Source organism: Takifugu rubripes, chromosome 2 (assembly GCF_901000725.2).
Source record: "Takifugu rubripes chromosome 2, fTakRub1.2, whole genome shotgun sequence".
Classification (NCBI taxonomy): Eukaryota; Metazoa; Chordata; class Actinopteri; order Tetraodontiformes; family Tetraodontidae; genus Takifugu; species Takifugu rubripes.
Window position 1 is genome coordinate 1,796,448 of NC_042286.1, and position 25,131 is coordinate 1,821,578.

A 25,131-nucleotide genomic window follows, 5' to 3' on the forward strand; every position below is an offset into this window, starting at 1 on the left:
TCAGCCACCACCATCTTCTTTCGGGTGACAGTTCTGGAGCCACACAATGCCCCCATCAGCCTGGGCATAGCACTGCTGCAGACATCCAGTCTGCCACCATGAACCAGGGGAAAGAGAGAGAGAGAGAGATGGTGGACCACAGCAGTGGAAGCATGTTGCTGTTTTGGTGAGTGTTAGCTACTTCTTTTTGGTAACCTGTGATAGATCTTGGTGTGTCCCCAAGGTGTGGTGGTATTTTTGCCCTTTCGCCTTGGCGTCTGATCTTTGTTCGGAAACACAAAAATCTACTTCTTTCTTACAGCCCATTATCCAACTTTTGGCCACACACACCTGATGATTGTATCAAACCACCTAGTTAACATAGAAGAGAATATTCATTTTCAAGATAATAACTAAACAGATTATTTGAGGTGGCAGATCTCCCCAATGCTGAGGAGTCTTGGAATCATACTCAGTCCTCTTCATAACTACATAATTTTAGTTATAGTTTAAGTGACAATTACATCAGTAATAATAGTGAGAGTGACTAACTGCTCTAAGATTTTATGTAATCTTGGGTAAACTGGGTTCTGTCCATCTTTATAGGCTCTTTTGATGGTTTGGGTGGTCCGAGTAGTTGTGGCCCTGTCTGAAAACAAAGAGTGTTGTGAACATTTGTTAATTTTAAGTTAAAAAATCTTGAAGACTTAATCTAGCTGCATTTACTCAAACAGATAAGCAGATTATTTACATTATCCTTTAAATAAAATGACAAATGAAGAGCATCTATGATGAGTCCTGTGAAACTCCAACACCACAGGTTTGGGGATCAGGTCAGTAGTACAAGGAGATAAATAGAAGGAAAAGAAGCATATTTGTGTGTTAAAATAATTCGCCATTTCAAAATGGTAACTTTAATCATTCAGCACGCGCTGTTGCTCCATTATTTACCTCTTTAAAAAAAACCGGAAGTGATTCTCGCGTTACCGGAAAAGCTTTCCGTCAATGTGACTTAGCCAGGATTTGTATTATTTGATATAATCGTTAGCTTTTGTTATTTGTCTTACAGAATGTTCCTCACTTCTGCAAATCGTGAGTATCTTTATTACGGTATATATTTAATTTAAAAATTAAGGATATTTATGTGGTATCACCAGACTTAGCGGTACAATAGCTCGCTAGCTCTGTAGAACATGTTGGTTGCTAATAGGTCAGCAACAAACCAACTTTACTATTTTTGTTGTTTGTCTTTTTAGTGACTCAAATATTTCTCGCCGTACGCATTTATTCTTCGTTTCTTCTCCTGTTGTCTCTTGTGTTTTCGCCCTCTTGACACAATTGTAGCTTTCCTGTTAGTTTACGATGCATTTTTGTTTAACCTCTAATAATATACTCTATTCTATTTCAGTGGCCAAGGGTAAAGCAAAGTAAGTGGAAGTTATTTTTTCGTGTGTTCTACTAAATGAATTTGAGTCCATGATTCATGATGTTGACTGTCTTCTTGTTGTGAGGACGATCCTGGTGCAGATGATGAGCGCAGCAGGAACAGGTTACTGTTTTAACACCAAGAGGAACCGACTCAGAGAGAAACTGGTTCTGCGTAAACATGATCCAATTGGTGAGAAACGAGCAACACTCAAGCTTTGCACTATTAATTAACGTGCCTTACCCTTTTCCAGCTTTATTCAGTGTGTAAATGCAGTAATTACATTCCAATATGGTCTCACAAATGCCCAGTGTGCAAATGGTAACATCAAATATGTTGTGATATTTTCTTTGTTGATTTTAGGAAGCCTTATCATGCAATCTTAAATTGATTTAAAGTATAATTTTTGAATGCAATATGCTGACTTCCATAAGAATATTTGTCTGCAAACTGCATTAATGTATTGATTTAAGTGATTAAATCATTTTGGGAACATCTGACAGTTGGAATCAGAGAATTCCAATAAACTGAGAGCTTGAATGAGCTATAATTTAATGACCTTTAGCCTTAGTAATGTCTTCATTGATTTAATATGTATTGTATCATTTCTTCTTTCCAGTGAACAAACATGTCCTATTCTTGGAGAAGAAGAAGATCAGGTCGATCTAACAGACAGAAAACATGTGGACACTATAAACCAGCAAAAGACATTTTAATTTTCTTTAATGTGGAACCTTGACATCGCTGTGAACATCTGAGTTGCCACTAAAACAGATCAGCTGGAAGGCCTGCTCTGATGGGAAATGAAGTTTGTGTTCCAACAGCCTGCACGCTGACTCCTGCCACCTGATTGGCTCTGTAGGTCATCTCTTCAAGAGCCATTGTTGGATAATGAGCCATGTAAAATGCCAGTGCTCCAATAAAGCTGTCTCCAGCACCCTGGGAGGGAAAGAAAATAGTTTTAATCTTCACCTGTGTGTACAGTCGAGTGTCTCTCAGCACAATGACAATTTTGAGAACTTCTAAAATTAAAAATGTGTATAAAAAATTTCAAGTTTTCATCCAATAATGTTTAAAATGCTAAAAACCCAAGTTAATTTAAATAGTCAACAGTAGGGGGTGCTACAATCCATATAAGCTATTGCTTCTGCTCTAAGTTACGTTTCAAACAGATTTTGCAAAAATATTGACTCGGCTCCGAATTTGTACTACGGATAGATAGGAGGAAAAATACCAGAAAGTATATTTAATGCAGATTAGATGACACTATTAAAAATGTGTGATATTAAGGATGTCTGCAAAGAAAGTCATTAGAGGAAAAATACACAATTGACGATGGTTATTTAAGTTATTCAACATTAATAACAACATTAAATCTTTTATTCATTAATATTCTTTCACTAGCTGGTGGAACTTGTGGAATGTAACATTTAACAAGATTAATGGAATAGCTAATTTTTATTTTTATTCCTTATATGGCAAGCATTTTAAAGGAAATTTAGGGAAAAAAATGTCCTTATAAAGATTTGCTTTGGAATATTTTTCCTATCAATTAAGAGCATTTTTAATTTTTTCCATTAATGTCTTTTACTTGCAAGGAATAACCCATGGACCAAATAAAATAGCAGTTAAAACAGCTTTTAGTCAGCTGCACAAAGTAGTTTACTCATCCATAATTCCAATTTCTAAGCAATGGTATGTGATGCAACAAATTACCCCCCCAAATATTGGTTCACACAAGTCTGTTTCATTACTCATCAATGTGTGGAGGCTCTCTGCACTCTCATAACTTTGTAACCCGTCCCACAAAACGCATTTCTGCCAATGATTAAGTGGCAAATAGTGCAGAGAGGGTGTTGCCCCTTTCACACACTCGGGCCGAAGAACAGAGAACCAAACAGCTGGAGGACATTAAACAACGCTTAAAGCATGCTGTGATGAGCCACAAGGGGGAAAAAAAGGGGGTTCTGATTTGACATTTGAAAGGTCATCATTGTGCTCCAGCCTGTGAGATGCTACTTGTATGACTCCTGGTATGAAGAGATGCTGGAAAGAGTGACATCAGAGCTGAGAGCCATCCACAAGCCTGCTGGCTTTTTATGTTCAAAGCCGCTGTGTGTTTATGTCTCCTGTCTGGGCTACAATAGTTCGCATTTGGAAAAATGGTTTTGGTGAAGCTGTCCCACAACAGTCTGGTTCTAGTGTGGTTTACATGACTGGAATGCTGATGCAACTCTTGCACCGGGGTTTATCCAATGGAACACAGCGCAACAGTTTTTACTTGCCATATTCAGTTTCAAAAAGAATATAAAGACATATTTTCAAAGCGTTCAGGATTTGTTCATATCTTAAAGCTAAGCAACTTAGCTTTAACAATTAAAAAACAGTGTATAGTATATAAATATATAATGTCCATGATCTCTTTTGGAGACACTGTCTCAGCAGACAGTAGGACCAATGTAAGCATACTTATTACATGTGCGGAATTATCATTAATATTTGTAAAATGTCAAACCTCCATCTAAACTTAAGGTCATTTGATTATACAAGCCATTGCCCAACGTCTATACTGGTCGAGACTGAAATGTGACGGCACAGGATTGACTGAATAAGATTGACAATGAGGCTGACAGGCAGAACGCCATTCGGCCTCACCATACCGCCCTCGACGCAGCTTAGTGAGGGTTACATCTGGGGCCCTGTCACTCAAATGACACAAGCGCTTGCCAAGGATGAGTCTTGATGCTCTCACTTGTTAGCCACATCCAGCTCGATCTCCATGCTGTTGCCCAGATCATTCTTCTTCTGGTGCTCAGATCAGCCTTAGCAATTAGGATGGCAGGCATGTATGCAGGAAAACACCAAATTAAAACTAAAAGCAATAGCAGTATCGTGTCTGCCATCCTAATTTGTAAGTCTGAGCAGATCGTTCTTTTTCTGGTGCTCGGATCATATTTAGAATTAAAACGAACACAGCAGCAGATGCGGTTGTTTGGATTTGTTTGCAGCTACTATTGCTGTTTAAATGACGTCAATTAAACACTATACCTTTCATACTCCAATATCAACCTGCTGCTCGAAATCTCCTCCGGAGGCATTGTGCAAACCTGACCTCTGCACTGATATAACAGATGGATTTTAAGTATGTGCCGTTAGACAAGCAGCCTTTAGAAATGAAAGGCACCCTGGGGGGAACAACTACTAACCGAAGAGCAGTGATGACTCAAAGTGGCTCATGCTGGATGCTGGCTTACTGGAGCTTACTGGAGCTTCCAGTTAGCCAGCCAACAACTGATGAGAACTGTGACCCAGAGTTTAGAGGCTTGATAATTTGGTGTGCTCAGGAGGCGTACCCTTACCTTCTGTGATTACCTTTTACAAGTCTTGAGTTACAGCTGTAATGTCTAGTTCTGCTTTAGACGGTCAGACCTCCCAGAGGAGTGGAAACTAGGGCCACCCAAGTCCTGCTATTTCGTGTGCGTGCGCTGTTTAAAGTCCAGTCCACTGATCTCAGCGAGGGAAGCCTGTACTTAGTTTGAGACAGGAGAGAGGCTATATGGCAGAGATTCTCTACATGACTAGATCTGCTTTGTCATCCAGATTTCAGACCCTGACTCAGCCAGTAATTGCTCATGGCTGGTGAGTAGAATGCATTACATAAACTGTTACAGAAGGAGCAACTGTTACCAGACAAAGCTGTATATTTCAGTCACTCCCTCGGGTTTTTTTTTTTTTTTTACTGGAGTTCTGTGTCAAATGTAATGATCTGTTCCAGCAAAGTTACAGAACTTCCATGTTTGAGTCCGTGGTGACACTTCATACCATTCCCAGGTCATTGGAATAAACCATGGAGACGACTTGTCCCCGCTTCACATGAAAACGCATTGCAAAAGACATGAAATCCATTAAGACCCATCACAAAATAAAATAGAATGTCTAAAACACAATGGCTGCATCTTCAGAATGGCATCTTCAGGCGTTGGGAGAAGCAACTGTACTTAATGGATATTTTGGGATATTCTCAACACCTAAAAACACTGTAGCAAATGTCCCCTCACATCACTCCTGCATGAGACATTTCTCGCTGCAACCAACACAAAGAGGACAGACTAGTTAGTAGGCAGATAAAATTAAGTAGACAAAATATCATCACCTACAAGTCAAAACAACTAGACATGTGTCCAAATAACAACGTTGAAAGGTGCATTTATGTCCTATCTGATTAGGAGCTTACACCACCTGTGGTGCCCAAGTGAACGGTAGCCTTGATCATATACTGTAAAACCACTAGTGACTCATTGTGTTGATTTTGTACGACTGCAGCCTTGAATACAGCCTCATTTCACAATCTGCTATGTAGAAAAGGTCCCGCTGCTGTCAATCTTAAAGCTAATCCCTCCATAATATTTATGTCACTGCTGCTTGAGGGAAAACACACAATTAAAACAGCAGCAATACACAAGGTAAACGGTAAAAAGGCCTTATAGAGGAACAGTCTGAGGATAATGGTTACGCTAATGTGTTGTTTTCCCCCCCCCGCCCCCCCTCTCTTGAAAAAGGGGTCTGACTGGAAAAAGGATTATGATGTCCAAAAGAATTAGACAGTTCAGATTTTACGGCCTCATCAAAGAAAATGGAACTGGGGTCGGGGGAAGGGGGATACATGTGTGTCTATGGAAGAGGACACGCAGCAGGATCCACAGCTTTCTGCTGACTGATGCAGAACAAAGAGGTGAGTCAGGGGAGAGGTATGGGGTTAGAAAAAAAGATGTGGGCTTGTTAAATTGTCCTGCTTTTTTTGGGGGGGGGGGGGACTTAGGGTGAAAACTGTTAATTTATTTGTGTCTACCCGGAAATGTGGGGGCTTGGCTTGGGAAAGATCACGTGGTTTTCAAGAAAGTCAAACCTTTGTTCCTTAAAACGCCAAAGTGACCTGCTTTCAGTTTAGTTCAGCTGCAGTTCAACACACACACACACACACACACACACACCCAATTCTACCCCCAACCATAAAACCACGTCTTAACCCTGAAAATCGTTTAACAGTCAAAATGTCCTCACTTGCCAAAATTCTCCCCACTTTGTTGAGTATTTTTGTACTCGATATGTAGCAAATACAACAACACAAACAGAAGCCCACCAATTGAAAATGATATAATACTGTAATTTTTCCATCACCTTTTTCAATAAGGTTGTTATTATTCCTTCATCATAGAAGCAGAAAATGGAACAATTCATGAACACAGTCCATTAAACAAACAATCAAGAGCTTTAATCAAATCTAATACATCGAAGAGGCAATTAACATCTCTGCGATGACGCATTCCCTTTAGAAGCTAACAGCTCCACACACACTTCTGAGACAGGAAGTCAAGGCCCCTGTGGTGAAAACAAGCCACAGAGGCCGGTGTAAGATAAGTGGCTTGGCTTCCCAATCGAGTGGCACTGGCCTCTTAAAAAGATTAGAATCAAGGAGAGAAAAAACAATTGGATGGCCACCACATCCCCAGTGATCTCAAACCCTTCCACGGTAGCTACAGACGCATCTGCAGCTCCTCCACACCTCAGGCTGCTTTTGAATGGACAATGATTAAGCAAGTATAAAATAACATTTATGCGAAAAAGTGCATTCTTTTCAAAATAATCCCACTTCCCCCCCATCATTATTGTGTCATTACCTTGTTCTAAACTACTTACAGTGGTGTCTATTGCTTTCACGGCAGTAGTTGGAACGTGTTTGGAGGTAGACTCTTGTGCCTGGACCACGACGCAGCCTTGAGGTCCCAAAGTGATGATGACTGACTTACAGCCTCGTTTCAGCAACTCCTGAGCAGCTCCACGTGCTTCTTCCACATTAGTTACCACAGATCCAGTCAGCATTTCAGCCTGTGTGGACAGATCAGATATACAGCTATCTATAAATGCATGGAATATACCATTTTGACATGATGACAAAGGGATGCCTAAATTATTGAGCTTTTTTGTTTGTCTAGGTTAGAGAAAGGGTTTAAAGGGTTAAAACCAGTGTTAGTTTATTACCCCGGAGACCTAAATAAGCAATTGCAAAATCGAAATTTCAACATGCAAAATTGTGTATCAATGTTTTGTCTTGGGTGTTTTAAATAAACCAATAAACTGGCTGACTCCTAATTAGCTTTTGTTTAGTGTTTGGCATTAACAGTTTTGCGATGAGTCAGTGTTTTAATTACACACTAGTTCAGACCAGACAGACTCATAAAATGCTCAGTCTGTTCAGGATTTGCTGGATCCATGCGCTGTCTGTGGACCAAGTGTTTTCAATGTCAGAATCCTTTGATTGTGCCGCTTAATCTGGCTCCACAATGACTAAACAGTGACAAAGCGGCACAGCACAGATGATGGTGAGGAAACCCAGAAGTAGAGGAATGATCTCTCCCTATTTCTGTCTCCCTATTTCTGTTATAAAAAAAAACATTATATATAATTATATATATATTATTATATATATATAAAATAAACAATTATAAACAATTGTAAACAATTATATATATTATATATATAGAATTGTTTATATATATATTTTTTCTATTATGCAATATGTTAGATATCAATGTATCAGTCCTAAAAACACACACATACACACTTTCACACAGACACACTCTTCAAAATTAAAGAAACTTATTTTTAATATTTGAATGATTAACAAGCAACACGTCTTTAATGGTTTTATTGGACAAATTATTATACTAAACATATAATATACATATCTAATGCATTTGTTTGAAGATGTATATTTTTAATATGAAGATTCAATAAATAGTTTTTTTTTTAAATTGGCAATTTCTAAAGAAACAACATTTAAGGGGACTTCTGTAATATGTGGCATAACATGTTTAAATAAACAGTATTATAAGTGTATATCACATAAAATAAGTCTTATTGTCATTTCATTAAATATATAATTTTTTATGCTTCAAAATGTAAAATAACTGTACCTGTTAAATGACACACTGTGGCTATGATACTTCCCTCAATGTGAGATGTCCTTTAGATCTTAGCAAATTAGAAATAAATGTCTTCAGGTGGGCAATAAAAGGCGCGCACACACACACACACACACAAACATACACGCACACACGTGCACACAAAAGCAGTTTAACTTAGCATGTGTGCTGAGGATCAAAGAGGACCTGGACTTTGTCATCCCAAAGCAACACCCCCGTATTAGCTTAAACATGGCCAAGCGAGACCCCCCCTCCTCTCATTTTCTCTTACAAACACACACAGACACACAAACACACACACAGGTTTAACCCCAAAAAGCGTAGGGTCAAGGCTGGGCTCTCGCTGCCATTGAACAGGGCTCCGTGGTTGCTCTCTTTCCTCCTCCTGCACCTGTTTTTGCGATCAGTCAATGTGAATAATGACCTTGGACAGTACAAAAATAAACTGGAGAGTACCAGTACTTTTAGAGCCCGCAGCCACCCTGATGTTGTCGAACGCCAAGCGAAAAAAGTCACCATATCTGTTAGTCATCAACTTCACACCAGGACAGAAAATCAATGCACCTGCCTCTGCAGGAATATGAAAAAGTTGAATTATTCCTCTTACTACCTTCTTGTCACATGCATGCGCACACCAACCTCTTTTAAGACATACGGTATAAAGTGGTTTATGGTCATTTGTGTATTTATGTTACCAAAAGGGAATTTTATTTCATGTGTTAGTCTTGCTTTCTCTTCTTAACCTCCTGCTCTGGGACTTTCTGTCCTGCCCTTATTATTTCAACCTGTTTCCTGTGTGCCTGGTACATATAATGTCTGCGTTTCCCCATCTTGTGTAGTCTGTCTCTTCATATGTTTAAGTTCTGTTTTTCCTATTTTGAAGAAGTTGTTGTCGTCGTAGTTCTCTTTGTTTTGAGAGACAGACCTTTTTCCCTGTATACAGTAGTGTTAACTTACTGTTCTTTCTGCCCCTGCACTCTGCATGACTGTACCATCATGGCTGACACTCATAAATAAAAGAAGTTTTGAGCATTTGTCAACTCTGCCTTTCATGTCTTCACACCTGGTGGCTGCTTCGGTCAACCCTGCATCCACATCAAACAGAGGCAAACTCGCGTCCCATTTTCCCTTCAGGGGGTCACTGACTCAGCCAAAGTGCACATCTGTCTTGTTGTTTTTACAACGGTTCCCATCTATTCCTGCCCCTGACATTCACCTGTCAGCACCTGCACTGAGACATTGGCTGCCATCGCACTTTTTACCGTAAAAGGGTGTGTGGATTCTTATTTCTCTCTTCATACCAAAGGCTTTGCATGAACTGCTAAAGGCTACAGACGAGTTAGTAATGTGCTGGCGGGGGTCATGACACAGGAGGTATGGTTGAATCACTTTGAAAAGGTGTGCATAGGTGTGGGTGCTCAGTCCTCTGATGTCCTCATGATGAGAATGAGAGGAAACAATTTGAGCAAACTTGAGGCTGCGAAACAGCTCTGCTCCTAACTGAAATCATTTAAACTGTAGCTTGTAGCGATGGCGTAGTGATGCTGCTGGTTAAGTTCAAAAACAGAACAGGCCAGTAATAAACTCATTAGATTACGCCTTAATTTAGTTTTGATGTAAAAATACTTTTTCCTTTGCTTGAATAATAATGTTCTATGATGATCTTGAATACTACTGCTACTACTAGTAATAATAATAATAATAATAATAATAATAATAATAATAATAATAATAATAATAATAATAATAATAACAATAACATGCCCAGGTACCCTTGAGCAAGTTACCAACTCACCATATGCTCACAGAGGGCCCTGCAATGAACCGCTGACTCATCCAGGGTTCTCTCCTGCCTTGTCTATATGCAGCTGAGTTAGGCTCCAACACCCTCACAGCAGTCAAGAAAAAAATATATATTTATAGTAACAATAGCAATGATAATAATGATAATAATAAGAAGAATGTATACATTAAAAACTAGCAGTGGTGCATAAACAGATATTTACATTGACCATATTCTCCACTTCTAGAGACCTTCTGAAACTCCCGTTTTCGATCAATTATTTCCATATGGGATGTGGTGAAAACAGCAGCCATTATAGAGCTGCTACAGTTAAGATTTGAGTTAAACATGTATTTTAACAGCCATTAACGCTAATATGATCTATTCCACTGTGACGGGCTCTGTGTGACCTTGAGTCACACTAAAGGTCACACAGGTTGACCAAGTGGTTGACTGAGTGTGCTACAGTTATGCGGAAAGCCAAACCGTAAAAAACTATGCAACAAACAACCAATGCGTTGGCCGATGTACAACTGTGGCAACATAACTAGGAATTATGAAGATCATGGCATTAAAACGGCTCCACACTTTAGTGACTATTATGCATAAAAGGACAGAAGAAAAACAACCATGTTAGCTTTGACATTCATAGATGTTTTCTAAATAGAGACTCTTACATTAGTGTGTATGATATAGTCTTATATATTTTATTGTTCATATTAAGTTGTATATGTAGGTGTTGCCTTATTTCCATGGGTTTTGGAATATGAAAGACTGTTACCCCCCCACTGTTCTTCTTAATACATTCCACGAGATATCTATGGTTGAATATGGTCTAGATTACACAAAAAGCAAACACGCAGGCACACACATTATTATCAACAAACAAAACTACACTTGGAAAACTGTTTGACACATTTTTTTCAAATGTCTTCGTTTACCCTTTGGTTTATTTCAAAAGTGAAGAGTGAAGAAACTATCATTTTGTCAACATTTCAGCTATTGTGTTGAAATATTATCTTAAACCGAAATCTGGGGTTTAGCTTTTGTCCCAAAACCATTGACAGATTTGCATTCATTAGAGCGAGAACCTTTTTGTCACTACAGACTCACTTGTAATTATTGCTGCTCGATGTCAGTACAAGACCAGTACTCTTATTAAACATTCTCTTCTTGGTTCTAACGTTGAGGATAGAATTGGGTTTAGTGAAAGTCCTCACAAATATCAAAGTACAAGGATGTGTGTCTGCGTGTGTGTGTGTGTATGATCACCTCAGATTCATTACAGCAAAACACATCAGAAGCTGTGTAGAACTCTGGATCCAAGTCAGGACTGGCCGGAGCTGGGTTGAATATTGTCTTTACTGTAACAAGAAATGAGGCAATGTTCTATCATGCAGCTGCCAATTCATGCAAAAAGGTTTAAAAACCAAACAAAATAATAAAGAAAGAAATTAGTACAGATGAATGTTGGCTTGAATGTAAAAGCAATGACACAATTGTGCGCTGTTCTGTGATGAATTTCACTGTGAAATCTCACATTACCTTAATTAAACTCTCAAAGGGAACAAAGGCTAACATGCAACTACTGGGGATTGCACTTGAAGGCAAAGCTCAAGTGGCTAATCTATAAAATAAACCTTTTAAACGATTAAATTAGCATTCTTTCGAGAAGAAAAAAATCATGTTCATGAAAAATGCAGTTGCAAAAAGAACTAGCTGCATGTGGTGTATAATTTAAACAAAATGAGTCCATATTAAGAATATAACCCTGTATAGGTGTGCCTGTGTGTGAGTGAGATGGGTTTTGACCCTTCCTGTAAAAGCAGCGAGTGCAAGAGAGGGAAGAGAGTGTGTATTTGCCAGGAGTAATCCTCTATACGTGTTGCAAATCACTGTCTTATGCATATTTATGAGCAGACAGCATTAACGCATCTAATACCACAATTCCCCTGTATGTGTTAGGATAAGCCTAGCTTGACAACATGATTAATTTCATATCTACTTATGAAATAAAACCTCAAGTATGAATGTTTTTTCAAGGGAAATATACATTTAGTGTTGCTGACATAAAAGTCAGTTTCACATAGCTTTTTTTTGTAAGTGTGTCTATGCATGTTTGCGTGGGCACATAACAGAGCAGCTGCGTGGGTTTGTGCAGGGCTTTGGCCACCTGGCGCTTTGAGATGGATTCTGCTGCTAGTGAGTAAAAGTGGAAAAATGTCTTTTTAATCACACACTCATACAGGACTGTCGACATAATTGCTGAGCCACCGCTGTGTTGTAACAAAATAATCTCATTGGCCTCATTTATCCTCCATAAAAATCATTAAAATGCAAAATCTGGGAGCTGGATTTCAAGTTTTACTTCTCTGCCTTCTGCTATCCTCACCACTTTATTTGAGGATAACCAACTACCAGCTCATGTGTGACTATTTTACATTTGACCTGAATCATCACAGTAAAGGCAACGAGAGGCAGCGCATGGAATAAAGAGATGTGGAGCACAAGTAAATACAAGCAAATACTTTTCCACCACAAAATGTGGCAGGAGAGCAACAGAGATGCCAAAATATTCCAACAGCTATCACAGTGACAGAATTGCTGCATCCACGATGCAGAACTGAGAACACATGTTTTCAACATTTTACCACTGGAATAATTTTAGGTTTTTGAAAGAGAAAGTTCACTTTTTGGTGTTTTGCAAGAATATTTGAAGTTAATGTGTTCCTTTTTTTTTAGCTTATACTAATATATTAATTAGTGATGTTATTCATATACTGCATGCAAAAGGTGAAAATAAAATTAAAAAAGAAACTTTAAAGTCCATCATTTCTATATTCATTTTTGATTGTTAATCCACCTGCTAAAATGTCCTTCTTTCCTCTCCTTTCATTGTTTTGTCTTCCTTTTCATATTTTACTTTTACATCAATGATTACATTCATGGTGATGTTTGTTTTTTGGAATATCCAATAAAGACATGTTTCTTAAAGAACCTGTAATCTTAACAGCTTTGCATTATTGGGACAGATGTGTTGAATATCAACAATCTTCAATCTTAATTAGATGAATTATACCACACCAAACACAATTGTTGGCTTGAAATAAAAACATCACATAAACAGTCATTTTTAACCCTAACTGAAATGTTTCAGTCGCACAGATCAGTCAGACAAAGCTCATGGAAAGAGGATAAATAGAGAAAGTCTCACTGAATCATTTAAAAGGTTTACTCATACTCTGTCATAGAGAACGGCTAACTACGAAATTGCCTTACACTCTCTCTACTGGGCTTCCCATTTGCCATCTGCAGTGTGACCACACAGTTTCCCTCAAAGCATAAATTCATTATAGATGTCAAACACATTGGCTGCGTGTTCATGAACTATACGTGTAAAAATCAAGGGAGGAAGCTTATCAACATGCAGATGAGAGTAGCTTGTGTGAAATCCCAAACGTGCTGATGTACGAGGGAATCTGCCTCTCTGGTTGCAAGGGGCAGTCCTGAGGACTGAGGATGTAACATTACAACCACACTGTGGTCTCAAGGTGCTTTGTTTTGCTCTTCAGGTGTGAGTGAACTGTTGCAAACGTGGTGCAGCTGCAGCAATGTGATCGGGTGGGTTCAGACTCTGGACACACTTGGATGCTCCAGCAACATCCTGTCGACAGTTTATACAGTACAAAACCAGCAGTTTGTCGTCATAAGCGATTTAAAAGAAAATAAAGGATGATAAGGAAGCCTAATAACGCACACATGCGCACACATACACACACAAAAGAGGTGAGTCATCAGTGAGAATGAGAAAGGCCTTTTAGAGGGTCTAATTGCATCTGATGAAAAACAGAAAAGCAGTTGGAGGAATACAGGAAAAGATAAATTACACAACCCGTACGATTTCCTCACATCTTAGAGTTAATTCAATGCCATTACCTCCCAAATATTAAATGGTAAATAATTTCAATAGTAAATAAATTCAAAAACGTTCCCCTCTCAAATTCTGACATGATTTTTTCTTTCTTTTTTTTTGCTGAAGCGTCTCTGAGAGCTGGTATCAAGATTAATGGTGACATTTGCGTCATTTTCAGAAGCACTCTGAGCACCCTGAAGTCACTGAATCCTCACCATCAAGCCTATTAAGACACATTCTTTGCACCATTTATGCAAGAATTTTGGGCAATTGGTGATGCAGTAGCTCTGCCATCTCTCCTTTGCCTTCACTCTCTCCTGCACTGCAGAGCCACTGAATTCTGTTGTGCAGTCAACACGTTAGGAAGGGGTGCCCAAGGAAAGATGGTGGCGCTCGGTGAGGCCATCTGGGCATCCCATCTGCAACAAGGCAACGCTTTCGTCCTGGCAGCCTGTAACGAGCGATTACCAACGACAGGGCTGTATGACGGGTAAGAGGCTCCTAAGACGTCTGAAATGACGTCCAGGCCTGCTAAAAATAGGATGCTGCTAAAGATGATTAACGGTCACCAAGTGATCGCTGAGAACAGATCTGAAGTATATTTCTTTTAGAGAAGATAAAGATCCCGAGGGCTACTTCTGATATCAGTGAAGACATACTGGTTGATGTAGAAAGTAGAGCATATAGTATATAGAGTATATAGTTTAGTAGAGAAATATTTAATTAAAATATTATATGTCTGTTTATCTTGTTTGCTTTTTTAGATGGATTTACAGGATGTAAAGCAGACATTTAAAGTGATAGCTATCTCAGAGAAGCTGGAGGGTGATAAAGTGGTTAGCACTGTCAACTCACAGCATGATGGCCCCAAGCTGGAATTTCTCTTGGGGCCAGGGGCTTTTCTGTACACATTCTGCCCATGTCTGAGTGGGCTCTCTCCAGGTAGTCCGGATTCCTCGACAGTCCAAAGACATGCAATTGTGGGACGAGTGAATAAGCGACTCTCTTAATTGACCTTAAATATGAATGTAAGTGTGAATGGTTGTTTGGTCTACATTTTACCCCAGAGTTTTAAAGTACAATTTATTTATTTATTGAAAAACATTAAAAAGTCACAAATAGACACCAACCTTTGTTCTTCTGAGCCATACGTAGTGCCTGCAAGGATATCTGCGGGTTGATCTCTAGCTGGCACACTAAAACTTTTGAACGAGTTATGGCTGGAAGAGCTTCCTGCAGATCTACACTGTCCAGCAGCATGTTGGCACCAGCCACAATCACAATGGCATTCTCACCTAAACCATAAGAGTGTTAATATTCAACAATTGCTTTCATGGAAAGTATTGGCTAATTTTAGCAATGCGGCCAGGTTGATAACATGTTACACAGGCACTGTTAGCGTGGTGTCCAAGAATATGTCACTGAAGAATTAGACATAGTATCGGGGTTTTGTTTTGCAGCAGTCTTAAAGCAAAGAGCAACACTTCTGCAAAAGCTATTGTAACACAAAATAGTAAAATTTAGGTGCTTGTTGGGATGCTATGTGAACCTTTAGACTTATGCAAGATCTAGTGACAGATGAAGAAGCATATTCATGATAATGTTCAAAAATGGGACAACTGCAGGAGGTGCATTCAGAACATATATGAAACAGAAAGTACTTGACATGAATTTGTGCACTTTAGTTTGTGTGTTTATGTGCTGGCAGGTCCCACGATGTGATGGGAGTGGTGGTAGCGCAGCCTGTAGGGGACTGGGCTGGGAAGCGGAGGTTTCTTGGTTCAAGGAGAAAATTTGGGAGGTGTTTTGGTAGCACAGGGAGGTGCCAACACCCTTCAGAACACTGCTAAGGCACCCTTGAGCAAGGTACTAAACCCTCAAATGCTCACATTCAGGGGTGTACCTTGTCTTTGCTCATATGTAAAGCATAGGGATAAAGTGGTCAAGGAAAATAAAATCCCATAATACAATCTACTGTGGAGTCAGTGTGCAAACATGATTTAATAGGAGTGAATTGTGCGTGAGAGAGCGAGAGAGAGAAAGAGACACCACTGCACACGTGCACTCTTGTGTATGTAGAACCATTTGCTACAAACACCTTGTGGATTTACCTGCATTATTAACAATGATGGATGCAGTTCCTGTTGCGGCATCAGGGGTCTGTCCAACAAAGTCTGTGACAGACAGAAAGACGTAAAACAACTGACATCAGAATTCATTGCTATCATCTTCTGTCAACAACAAAAAGTAGATGTAAAATGTGTCAACAACCACTATTGGTGCCTTGAAAAGGGAACCTATGGCTACTTGGAGTCTGATGCAGAAGCTTCTGTGAACACAGCTTTGACATAAACAGCAAATACAAATATTTTTACACTGCTTAAAGCATTTTCTCCAAAAAAAATCAGTGAATAAAATATCTTGAGAAGAGCCAGACAAACACAGCCCTCTGAGGATGAACTTTTGCTATCAAATTTGGCATGTAACCATAGAAAACTTCTGTCTTACCTGTGTGTACACCATTGTCCTTAAAATTCTGGATGTAATTGTCTCCAAAGACATCTTTACCAACCTAGAAAAGAATGAGACACAATGATAGCAAAAATAGAGCTTTGAGAGGGGTCAGACTTGGTTAGCGGCAACTTTTGAAAAATGGTGTACTCAAACCTCAGTTGGGTTGGATTTACGTGTGCCCTGCCAGCATACTGGCATGGTGCCGCTGCTAAAATGTGTAAAACTGAACACACAAAGTCAACAAACGTACACACGTGCAAACACACGACCAGCTGCGCCAAGCCTCCAAGACAAGATGATCCCGCCTTTACGCCTCTTCATGCCCACCTCACTTTCGTTTTGTTTCCCTTCTTCCCCTGTTTCCCCAATACGCATTGGGATGTCCACATCTGTAGCTACTTTGGGTTGTGGAAGGGGTCCCCACCTTGCCCTCAGGCTCCTACTCTGAACCTACGCTTTGCAATAAATGTGCCAAAATGCGGGCATTCCTAACTGACTGTGATAATGGGTTGGAGTGGTATTGGCTGCTTGGCCCCAATCTCTTTTAAGCATGGCCTTCCGTCTTAGATGTTTTTGAATGCCTGGGTGTCTATTTTTGGGTTCTCCCCATGCCCGGAGAGCTCCTTGCACATTGGGTTGTTATCGATCGATCGTCTTTGTTCTGAAAGAGGTGGTGCTTTGGTGCTTTAGTGTTCAGGTTGAGAGGCCACACTGAGCTTACTGATTGGAGACTCCAGGTTGCATGGTAGGGGAATAGGCTTGTTTGAAGGCACAGAAGAGTGGGTGGGTGTATGCATGCAGCATTGTATTGATCAAGCAAAAATGAGGCATGGAGAGCTGATGTGGTGAAATGAAGCTATAGACATTCTGAGATTTGTTAAATGGTCAGTGGACCATAGCAGCATCCCATACCGAGCGAGCTATGAAGGTTGGAGAAACGTGGCAATGTGCATATTTTTGCAGACACTCATGAACAAGCAAACAAAGCAACATTCTAATGTGTCGAGTGCATCATAGACTGTGGAAAGAGAGCTACAAACTTAATTATAGATACACACCTTGCACACCATGGTGGTTCTAGCCCCCAGTCTTGCAGCTTGTATGCACTGGTTGGCCCCTTTCCCTCCGAAGCCAATGAAGAACTTAAAGCCATGAATGGTTTCCCCAGCTTTAGGTAGCCTTGGAGTCTGACTGATGCAGACAAAAATAACAGGGCTGAGGAGCATTTTTTTTAATCTGCATTGAGAACAAACTGACAGACTTTGGAGTTTAGACTGTTGAAGTTCCCAAATTTCATGGAGCCCAAGCAGTAATAAAAGTTGTTCATCTTAAAGTTTAAAAAAAAAAAGATCCCTTATATCCCGGTGGTGTTCCAGCAACATGATTATAGTTTAACTTTCCCTGATTTGGAAATACTGTCCTCTACTCTACTGCAATTATCTGGAACATTTCACAATATACGCCCAAAAACAGCTGTTACTTTAGACCAGGGATGGGCCACTCTAGTCCTCGAGGGCCGGAATTAAGCCAAAACTACCATTATTTGTTTTAAAGGTTTTAAAGGTAAAGGTATAAAATTAAAAAAAATAAACCTTGTTCATATGAAACCCTTGCAGAGAGATGGTAGACTGCAAGGAATGAATGAGTGAATAAATGAATGAATGAATGTAGAACACCAATGCCTGGTTAAGCTCTTCACCTGGTTCCAACAAATTGAAAAGCATCCATAGATCAGAGGATGTGATGTTTCTTTGTTAATAGACATGACAAATAGGAAAATGGTTGTGTGAATAAACACGTCATTGCCTGAGGTGTCGGCAGGAGAATATGTCCCGTTAACGTCACATAGTGGTGAGTAAGTGGACCACAGTTGGACCACAGTTGGCCTTTGAGCTAGAATAATAATATGCTGTGGAAAGTAACTATTGCTTCTTGTGTGTTGTAGTTTTTTCTCTTCTGGGTGCAGCTGCAAACAGTCGTGCGGAATAATAAAGCAGAGCTGCGAGAAATTTCTTGTTGTCTCGTAAAGCTGTTAATCAAAAGCTCAATAAATTGCAAACTTAAGAATAATCCTCAGGAGCAACAATACAGTTATGTCATGTATTTACATGCTCCAAAGCAATCTCTAGATCTGCTACTGAGACAACTAATATGCCCGTGCATGTCTCTCTGAAGTCACACATGATGCAATCAGCAAACAGTCATAAATGTCTCAACATGATGTTTGTCATGCCTAACTCAGAAGGGTTGGGTTGAATCGCCGTCCTCCCCTCAGGTTTGATTTGCCACAGGTGGGTCCCCTAAGGGGGTGCAAAGTATAGTGAATAATAAGGTTGAGTGACAAGAGACTTCATCACACAGCAAATAAAGATGTTGTGGGTTGGTCCTGGGCCAGTGCTGCCCAGTGCCAAACGTTTTCTCTGGATGCAGAAATGCTGTAAAAGTTGTTTTCACACTGGTTTTTAGTCTATTATGCCTGTGTATTTATGTGTCAGGTGTGCTATTATAGTGTTCTCAATCCCAGAATTTCCAGGAAGTGTGTCACTGGTGGCAAACATTGGGGATTGTAATAAACGCTGCTGTTCTTTTCACCAGTGTGTGAAAACAGTAAACTGCCCAAAGCTATAACAGGATGCAAGGTCATTGAGGTTTAAATGTGGGGAGAAGCAAACAGAACAAAGGGCAAACATGTAAATACACAGGAAAACACACCTCCTCCACATAATAGGTTTTCTACTACTGTGTGAGTCTCGAGGGCAGAGGCACAGCACTCCAATCATGCTGCGTTCAATATCAATAGGCTCCGATATGTTGTTAATAATATTTTTCTAATCCTTACAATTTCCATATGCATGAAACCAACAAGGTCAGGTGATAGGTCAGACAGGTGGGATAAAAACAGAGAACATGATTGGGGGATGAAGCATTACAAAGTGCTAATAACTGCTAATGAATAGTATATGATGCCTTAGTGAAGAAAAAGCTTAGACATGACATTATGAGGCAGAATGACAAAGAATAGCTCACAGGTACATAACCAACCATGCAATGATGTCACTGTAGTAATGGGCATATTGATTGTTTAGATTAGTTAGTCAGTAAAATTAATAATGTAACCTTGATACTTAATAATGGATACTAACTTAAATCTAATCATACAAAAGACCTGCTGTATTTCCACTGCTAGTCCTGAAAGTTACAGGGCAGTCACAGCTATACAAAAGTCTTATTCCAAGTTGACAAAATTTAATTTTTTAAGTTTTTTGATTTATTTTAACGATGATACAGAGAGATTCCTTTTTTGTTAATTAATGCAGTATTGTTATTTAAAAAATGATCTCTAATTTAAGAAATAACTTAGATTCATGGATATTGTATTAAGTTTTAAAGTGAATGACTAAATAGTTGATAAGCATTTGGTTTAAGAATAACAGACGCTGTTGTTAAAGTTTTGGGCTGTTTACTACAAATGATTTCCATCATCATAAACGCCATCAGAATTTTTCTTCAGGTTTGTAGAGACACTCCACTCTCGTCTTGTTGAGAGCACGGAACCAGTGGAATGTTTACGTGCTAATCCTTGTGCACGTTCTCCAATGTTTTGTTTGTTTACTGTTGGTGGCCACAATCACACAAAAAGAAATAAATGGCTTTTACTTATAGAAGAAATATTCATGAAAAAATGCACATTACAGGTTACAAAGATAACCAAGCATGAGCTCATGCTTGAATAAGCTCACAAAAAGCCTGCTAATAACCTTTTAGCTACAGCTCCCCTATAGCAAGGTCAAGAACGTGTTGAGCAAAGACAAACTTAACATGGACTGCTTTGTGAACAACAGGCACGGTGTTGGAGTAGAATGTGGGTGTTTATTATTGTGTGGCAGGACCATTTGCTGCAGCCACGTGCATGTTGCTATTATTCACTCAGTGGTCAAAAACAGCTCATGATTGGATAGAAAGCCACTTATCCACCTATTCACTGCCTGGTGTGTGCTTATAGAATCACTTTTTATATATTTTTTTCACACACTGAAAGTGATGTAATAGACTTATGACATGATTTGAGCAGAATATCAGAATATTTGAGCAGAGTATCAGTGGGCTAAAAAATCTGTTGGCCTTAAAAAAAAGAAAGCAGCCAATTATTAAGTAATAGGGAAAAAAGATGAATGAACATAAATATTATTTGTTTCAAAATCTGCCATCCGTACAGCATCAATACTGCATAACAGTGTCCATATATATACCTACCTGCACTATAAATTCTGCAATGCCCATTTTAAACATGTTATATACACTTTTTATATTCATTATACTATTTTTGTCTCTCTTAATCATGAGCAAAAGAATAATTTCTGTCCATATTCACATGTCTGTTCATAATTGTTAATCATCATGTTTTTAGGCTTTTGTAATTATTCATATTAATGTCAAGCTGAGTGTATTGGTATATTTGGGTATACAAGACCAGGCAGTTGATAAAGATGAGAAGTGTAGCAGCAGGGGGCACTATACGGCTTTGACACTGGCTTTAAAGACTTAAAAGAGCTCTGTTACTTAACCTAGGCAAAACTGGAATAAATGACAAATGATTTACAGAAATGGATTGTAAATGCCTCAACAAACACAACATGACAGTGCTGACATTTTACACCATTTGTTATCTGACAGTAATACTTGTCAGTGATCGAGATCATCCGTTCTTCCGTCTTTACATCACCAGTTCATCGCAGAACTGATATAGGACACACAAACACTCACACTCAGATTCACACCTAAGGTCAATTTAGAGCACAGTGACATCAACAGTCGTAATAGTAGCCTCGTTAACACATAATAAATCTAAAAATATGCAGACAAAGGTGTTTACTTGTTTCTCTGCTTTACCTGTGATCTCTTCTTTAAGGTTGTCTGAAGGAAAATAGAGCAAATGCTCAGGCCTGTGGCCTTCTCATTTTATCTCTCATTTTGGCCTTTTTGGACAAGTACACAAAAAAGCAGCCGTATTATCTAAATTTAGAGCACTTCCTCTATTCCTTTGTAGACAGGATGATGGAAAAACATTATCAGACTTTATGTCCTCAAACTTACATGACAGAAAAAGTCCCTGTAGGAACATTCACGAACCGTGATTATTGCTCATTTCCTAAACGTTGATCCCTAACTTAACATTTCTATACCTGCATTTTGGTTTTTCCTGAAATATAGAGCATTTATAAAAGAACAAATCTTAAATAAAACATCCCATTTATGATGTGCACCATTTTATGAAAGAAGGCTGTGATTTTAATTCCTGACTGGGGCGGTTCTCTGTGTAGGCTCGGTTGTATGAATTCTCAGGTTGTCTTAGCAATGCATAATTTAAGAAAACTGATGATATAAACTTTCTGTAGTTGTCCTTATTGACTTGACCTAAGTGGAGCCTTTGTGTGAGAGTCTACTCAATCCAATCTCTCTACATATCATCTGTTACATTTAAAATAGTCTCTAGTTGCTTTTGAGCAACTAGAGATAGTTTAACCCAGGAATAGTTAAAGGGTATAAGAAATGTAATCATACTGTTATCTTTAAAAATTGTCTATGGTATATTTTACCCGTGAATTAGGCCAACTTTTTCATCTTTCCCGCCTAGGGAACCGAGAAAACAGAATTATTTTCTGAAATAAAAAAGCTAAAGCAATGTATAATTGCTTTACAATTGCTGTTGGTGTTGCAGAGTCAGCATTTTAGTAGTTGGGCTGAAATTAAACTGCTGAAATAGTAAAATTCTGGTGACATCAGTCAGAAATTTTGTACTGGCAAAATTATTTGTTTAACAAGTAGTAAACAGGAAGTATAGCATCCTTATGAGTTTATTTATATATCAGCTTTATTTTTAACATTGAATGACTAATATAGAGCTAATAACAGAACAATTTACAAGTTACTTAAAGCAGAAACAAGAAATATTTACTTAATTTTAATTTTTTCATTTCCTCCAAATGCTCTGATAAATGAGGAAGGGTTACTAACAAAACTACAACCAACACAAGTGCCAAACATCTCATACAGTCCAATATATTTCACTGACTATTTTCTTAGTAATTATGAACAATCGGTCAATATTAAAGAGAGTTTACTTTGCCCAAGTAACATATTTTATGTGTTGTGCTGCTTCCTGTAGAGTTCACCTGAGGAAGCAAAGGAGTTTCCTGAAGCCTAAACTAGCAAGGTATTTTGAAGAATATACCAGAACATTTGGGCTGTTTCATGAGCACGTGCAGAAAAGGGCACTATGAAATTCAGCTTGCAAGTGCAAAATGAACTCACCTCACCATGTCAGTCATACAAGAGCCAACCACCATCACATCAAATGCCTTTTCAGTCATAGTCTGGTGAAGACATGTGTGTTAGTTCCAAAGTACATATTTGTTGGCACATATTTTAAAACACATATTACTTGTGTTTAAATTGAAGGATGTCTGTTCAGCTGGTCCAGTAAAACCTTTTCCTGAAGAAACATAGTATCTAAGTACTGCTCGAAGCCATATCAGGGAAAATTTGTAAACCATTCTGACAGCTCTCAAACGGAGCTGATTTGATATTATTTATCCTCTGCATTAGCATCAGCATGAAGAAAATATAGAAAAAGGTACAAGCAGAACATTCATTTCTGATTGAGTTGGACAGAATCCAGTCTTATTGCGGGTGGAGAATGGAGGGGGTGTCTATGGATTTTTAGACGCTGGACCATGTGACTGTGAGGCAGCCCAGTGAAGTCTATAATTAATTCAATCCTCAGCTTGTAACAGAGCTGATGCTAGTGTGTTAATCTCTTCAAATCTCTGCCTAGGCAGTGGAAGACTTGGAAAGCCTGGCCGCTGGCTGCTGGATGGCTCAATTCTCTCCCCCACATTTTAGACTATATTGTCTTCCTGCAGTAGGCATGAAAACCTAACCTGAAACCGCTTCATCCCCGATGCAGAAGGATATTATGAGCACTGCTTTGTCCCACCACTTGATATCACAATTAAGCCTTGCAATGTTCCTCCTCTTTCACTAAATATGAATTATTCATACTTATAAATTTTCAACCCCCCAAAAAAATTCTTACTCGTGCTACTCTATTTAGGAGATTGAGGCTGATAAGCTTGAGGATCTGAAAACTATTATCTCACAAGACTGAAGAGTCAAATGTCAATAGTATTTAGTCTACGTGCAAACTAAACATGCAGCTGCAGACTGAAACATGAATCATGAGGACGTTTGCCACAACAATTGCTATATCTACCAACTTCCTGTTTCTGTGGAAGGAAAAAAGACATTTTTGATATTGATATTGTTTGCCCCCCCTCCCCCCATTCTTTTTTAATTGCATTTTTTTTTTTTAAATATATATATACATTGGTACTTTGCTTCTGTGCTTTCTGTTGTTGCAACAACAGAAATTCACCAGTGTTGGACAAATAACATCTGACCTTATCTGAAAATTACAAACTGATACCCTGGATAGTCAGCCAGTGAAAAAGCTGGTGTATGTCAAGATGACACAGAGGGGCCCGTGTGCAGCCTGGCCGGATAAACTGTCCTCAGTAAAATTAAGACACATAAAAGCCCACCTAGAGTTTGCAAAGAAAATCATCTAAAAGACTCTTAGACGTGTGAAACAAGATTCTCTTATCTGATAAATCGATGATTGGATTTTCTGTTTGGAGGAAAGCAGCCATCACTCATCATCTGCCCAATACCATGCTTTTGGTAACATGCTTTTTGGACAATCGTGATGTTAAGCACACAGCCAATAGAAGGCAGGTGTGGCTCTATAATGTCCCAATCTCAGTGTCCATCTCATTGAGCAAATTTTCAAGAATGTTGGGAAATCTATTGCACAACAAAGGAAACCCTTTGGTTTCAATTGCAGAAGATGAAGGATAAATGTGTTAAAATTCTCAGGAAACGTTTTGACACCATGCCAGAGGTACTGCTAAGAAAAAGGCTACAAAAAGTGGACACACCAAATATTAAAGTTAACTTGGATTTTTTTTTAAAGACACTTCCTCTGATATTTGTAGTCACAATCATTATTAGTTTAATCATTTTGATCTTTTGCCTATATATAACGATGTTTTTTAAAGAAAATATATCAGCTGTAGGTCACATAATGGAGGGCAATTATTATATCGTTTGTGTGTAATCAGCCATTGGAGTAAAGCGGCATTGGCCAAAAAGTCGCTAAAAAATCAAAGGAAATAGCACAATTCGCTAAAAGAAACTATTGTCTTTTTAAGTAATCTTGTGATACTTATTGAAAGAGATGACACATTAAATACCTTAAAATCAGATTAATTCTTGCTGAGTAGAATTCTTAATACTTTCTACAGGCGACGGCCAAAGTGTCAGAGGCAGCATGGTAGCAGACTAAGGATTTTAATATTTCAGAGTAGTGGTTATCGCTGCATATATGCGAATTCCGTGGTACTTCAAATTATTGTGTATAATTATGACGTAAAATTTCTGATATTTAAGTAAAATTTCAGCAAGAAAATATTGT

General features: G+C 38.7%; 2 protein-coding genes across 5 annotated transcripts; one reads left to right on the forward strand and one right to left on the reverse strand.

The window, feature by feature from the left end:
• The first annotated feature begins 925 nt into the window (after window positions 1-925).
• mrpl33 (mitochondrial ribosomal protein L33) lies at window positions 926-2,453 on the forward strand. The gene is made up of 4 exons (XM_003962277.3): window positions 926-1,071; window positions 1,388-1,406; window positions 1,491-1,597; window positions 2,025-2,453. Exons 1-4 carry the CDS (start codon window positions 1,050-1,052, stop codon window positions 2,072-2,074), a joined length of 198 nt encoding a protein of 65 aa, XP_003962326.1. The 5' UTR covers window positions 926-1,049; the 3' UTR covers window positions 2,075-2,453.
• On the reverse strand, window positions 2,102-25,047 carry rbks (ribokinase). 4 transcript variants are annotated; one of them, XM_029826488.1, is made up of 10 exons: window positions 24,911-24,987; window positions 23,041-23,091; window positions 22,911-22,972; window positions 17,657-17,789; window positions 16,593-16,656; window positions 16,196-16,258; window positions 15,215-15,379; window positions 11,444-11,535; window positions 7,103-7,291; window positions 2,102-2,344 (listed from the first exon to the last, which is right to left on the reverse strand). In XM_029826488.1, exons 3-10 carry the CDS (start codon window positions 22,967-22,969, stop codon window positions 2,171-2,173), a joined length of 939 nt encoding a protein of 312 aa, XP_029682348.1. In that variant the 5' UTR covers window positions 22,970-22,972; window positions 23,041-23,091; window positions 24,911-24,987; the 3' UTR covers window positions 2,102-2,170. The 4 variants fall into 4 exon arrangements, with proteins under 4 accessions (XP_029682348.1, XP_003962327.1, XP_029682351.1 ...); XM_003962278.3 differs by lacking the exon at window positions 23,041-23,091 and having other exon boundaries at window positions 24,911-25,047; XM_029826491.1 differs by lacking the exons at window positions 15,215-15,379; window positions 23,041-23,091 and having other exon boundaries at window positions 24,911-25,047.
• Window positions 25,048-25,131: the final 84 nt, after the last annotated feature.

Bases quoted from the DNA above. Each gene is read 5' to 3' on its own strand.
- mrpl33 (XM_003962277.3), top strand. From the start codon at position 1,050: ATGTTCCTCACTTCTGCAAATC. The intron at 1,598-2,024 runs GTGAGAAACGAG...TCTTCTTTCCAG, and splicing joins GCGTAAACATGATCCAATTG to TGAACAAACATGTCCTATTC.
- rbks (XM_003962278.3), bottom strand. From the start codon at position 22,969: ATGACTGAAAAGGCATTTGATGTGATGGTGGTTGGCTCTTGTATGACT. The intron at 16,657-17,656 runs GTGTGTATCTAT...ATTCTTTTCTAG, and splicing joins GAACCACCATGGTGTGCAAG to GTTGGTAAAGATGTCTTTGG. The intron at 16,259-16,592 runs GTAAGACAGAAG...TGTCTGTCACAG, and splicing joins GGACAATGGTGTACACACAG to ACTTTGTTGGACAGACCCCT.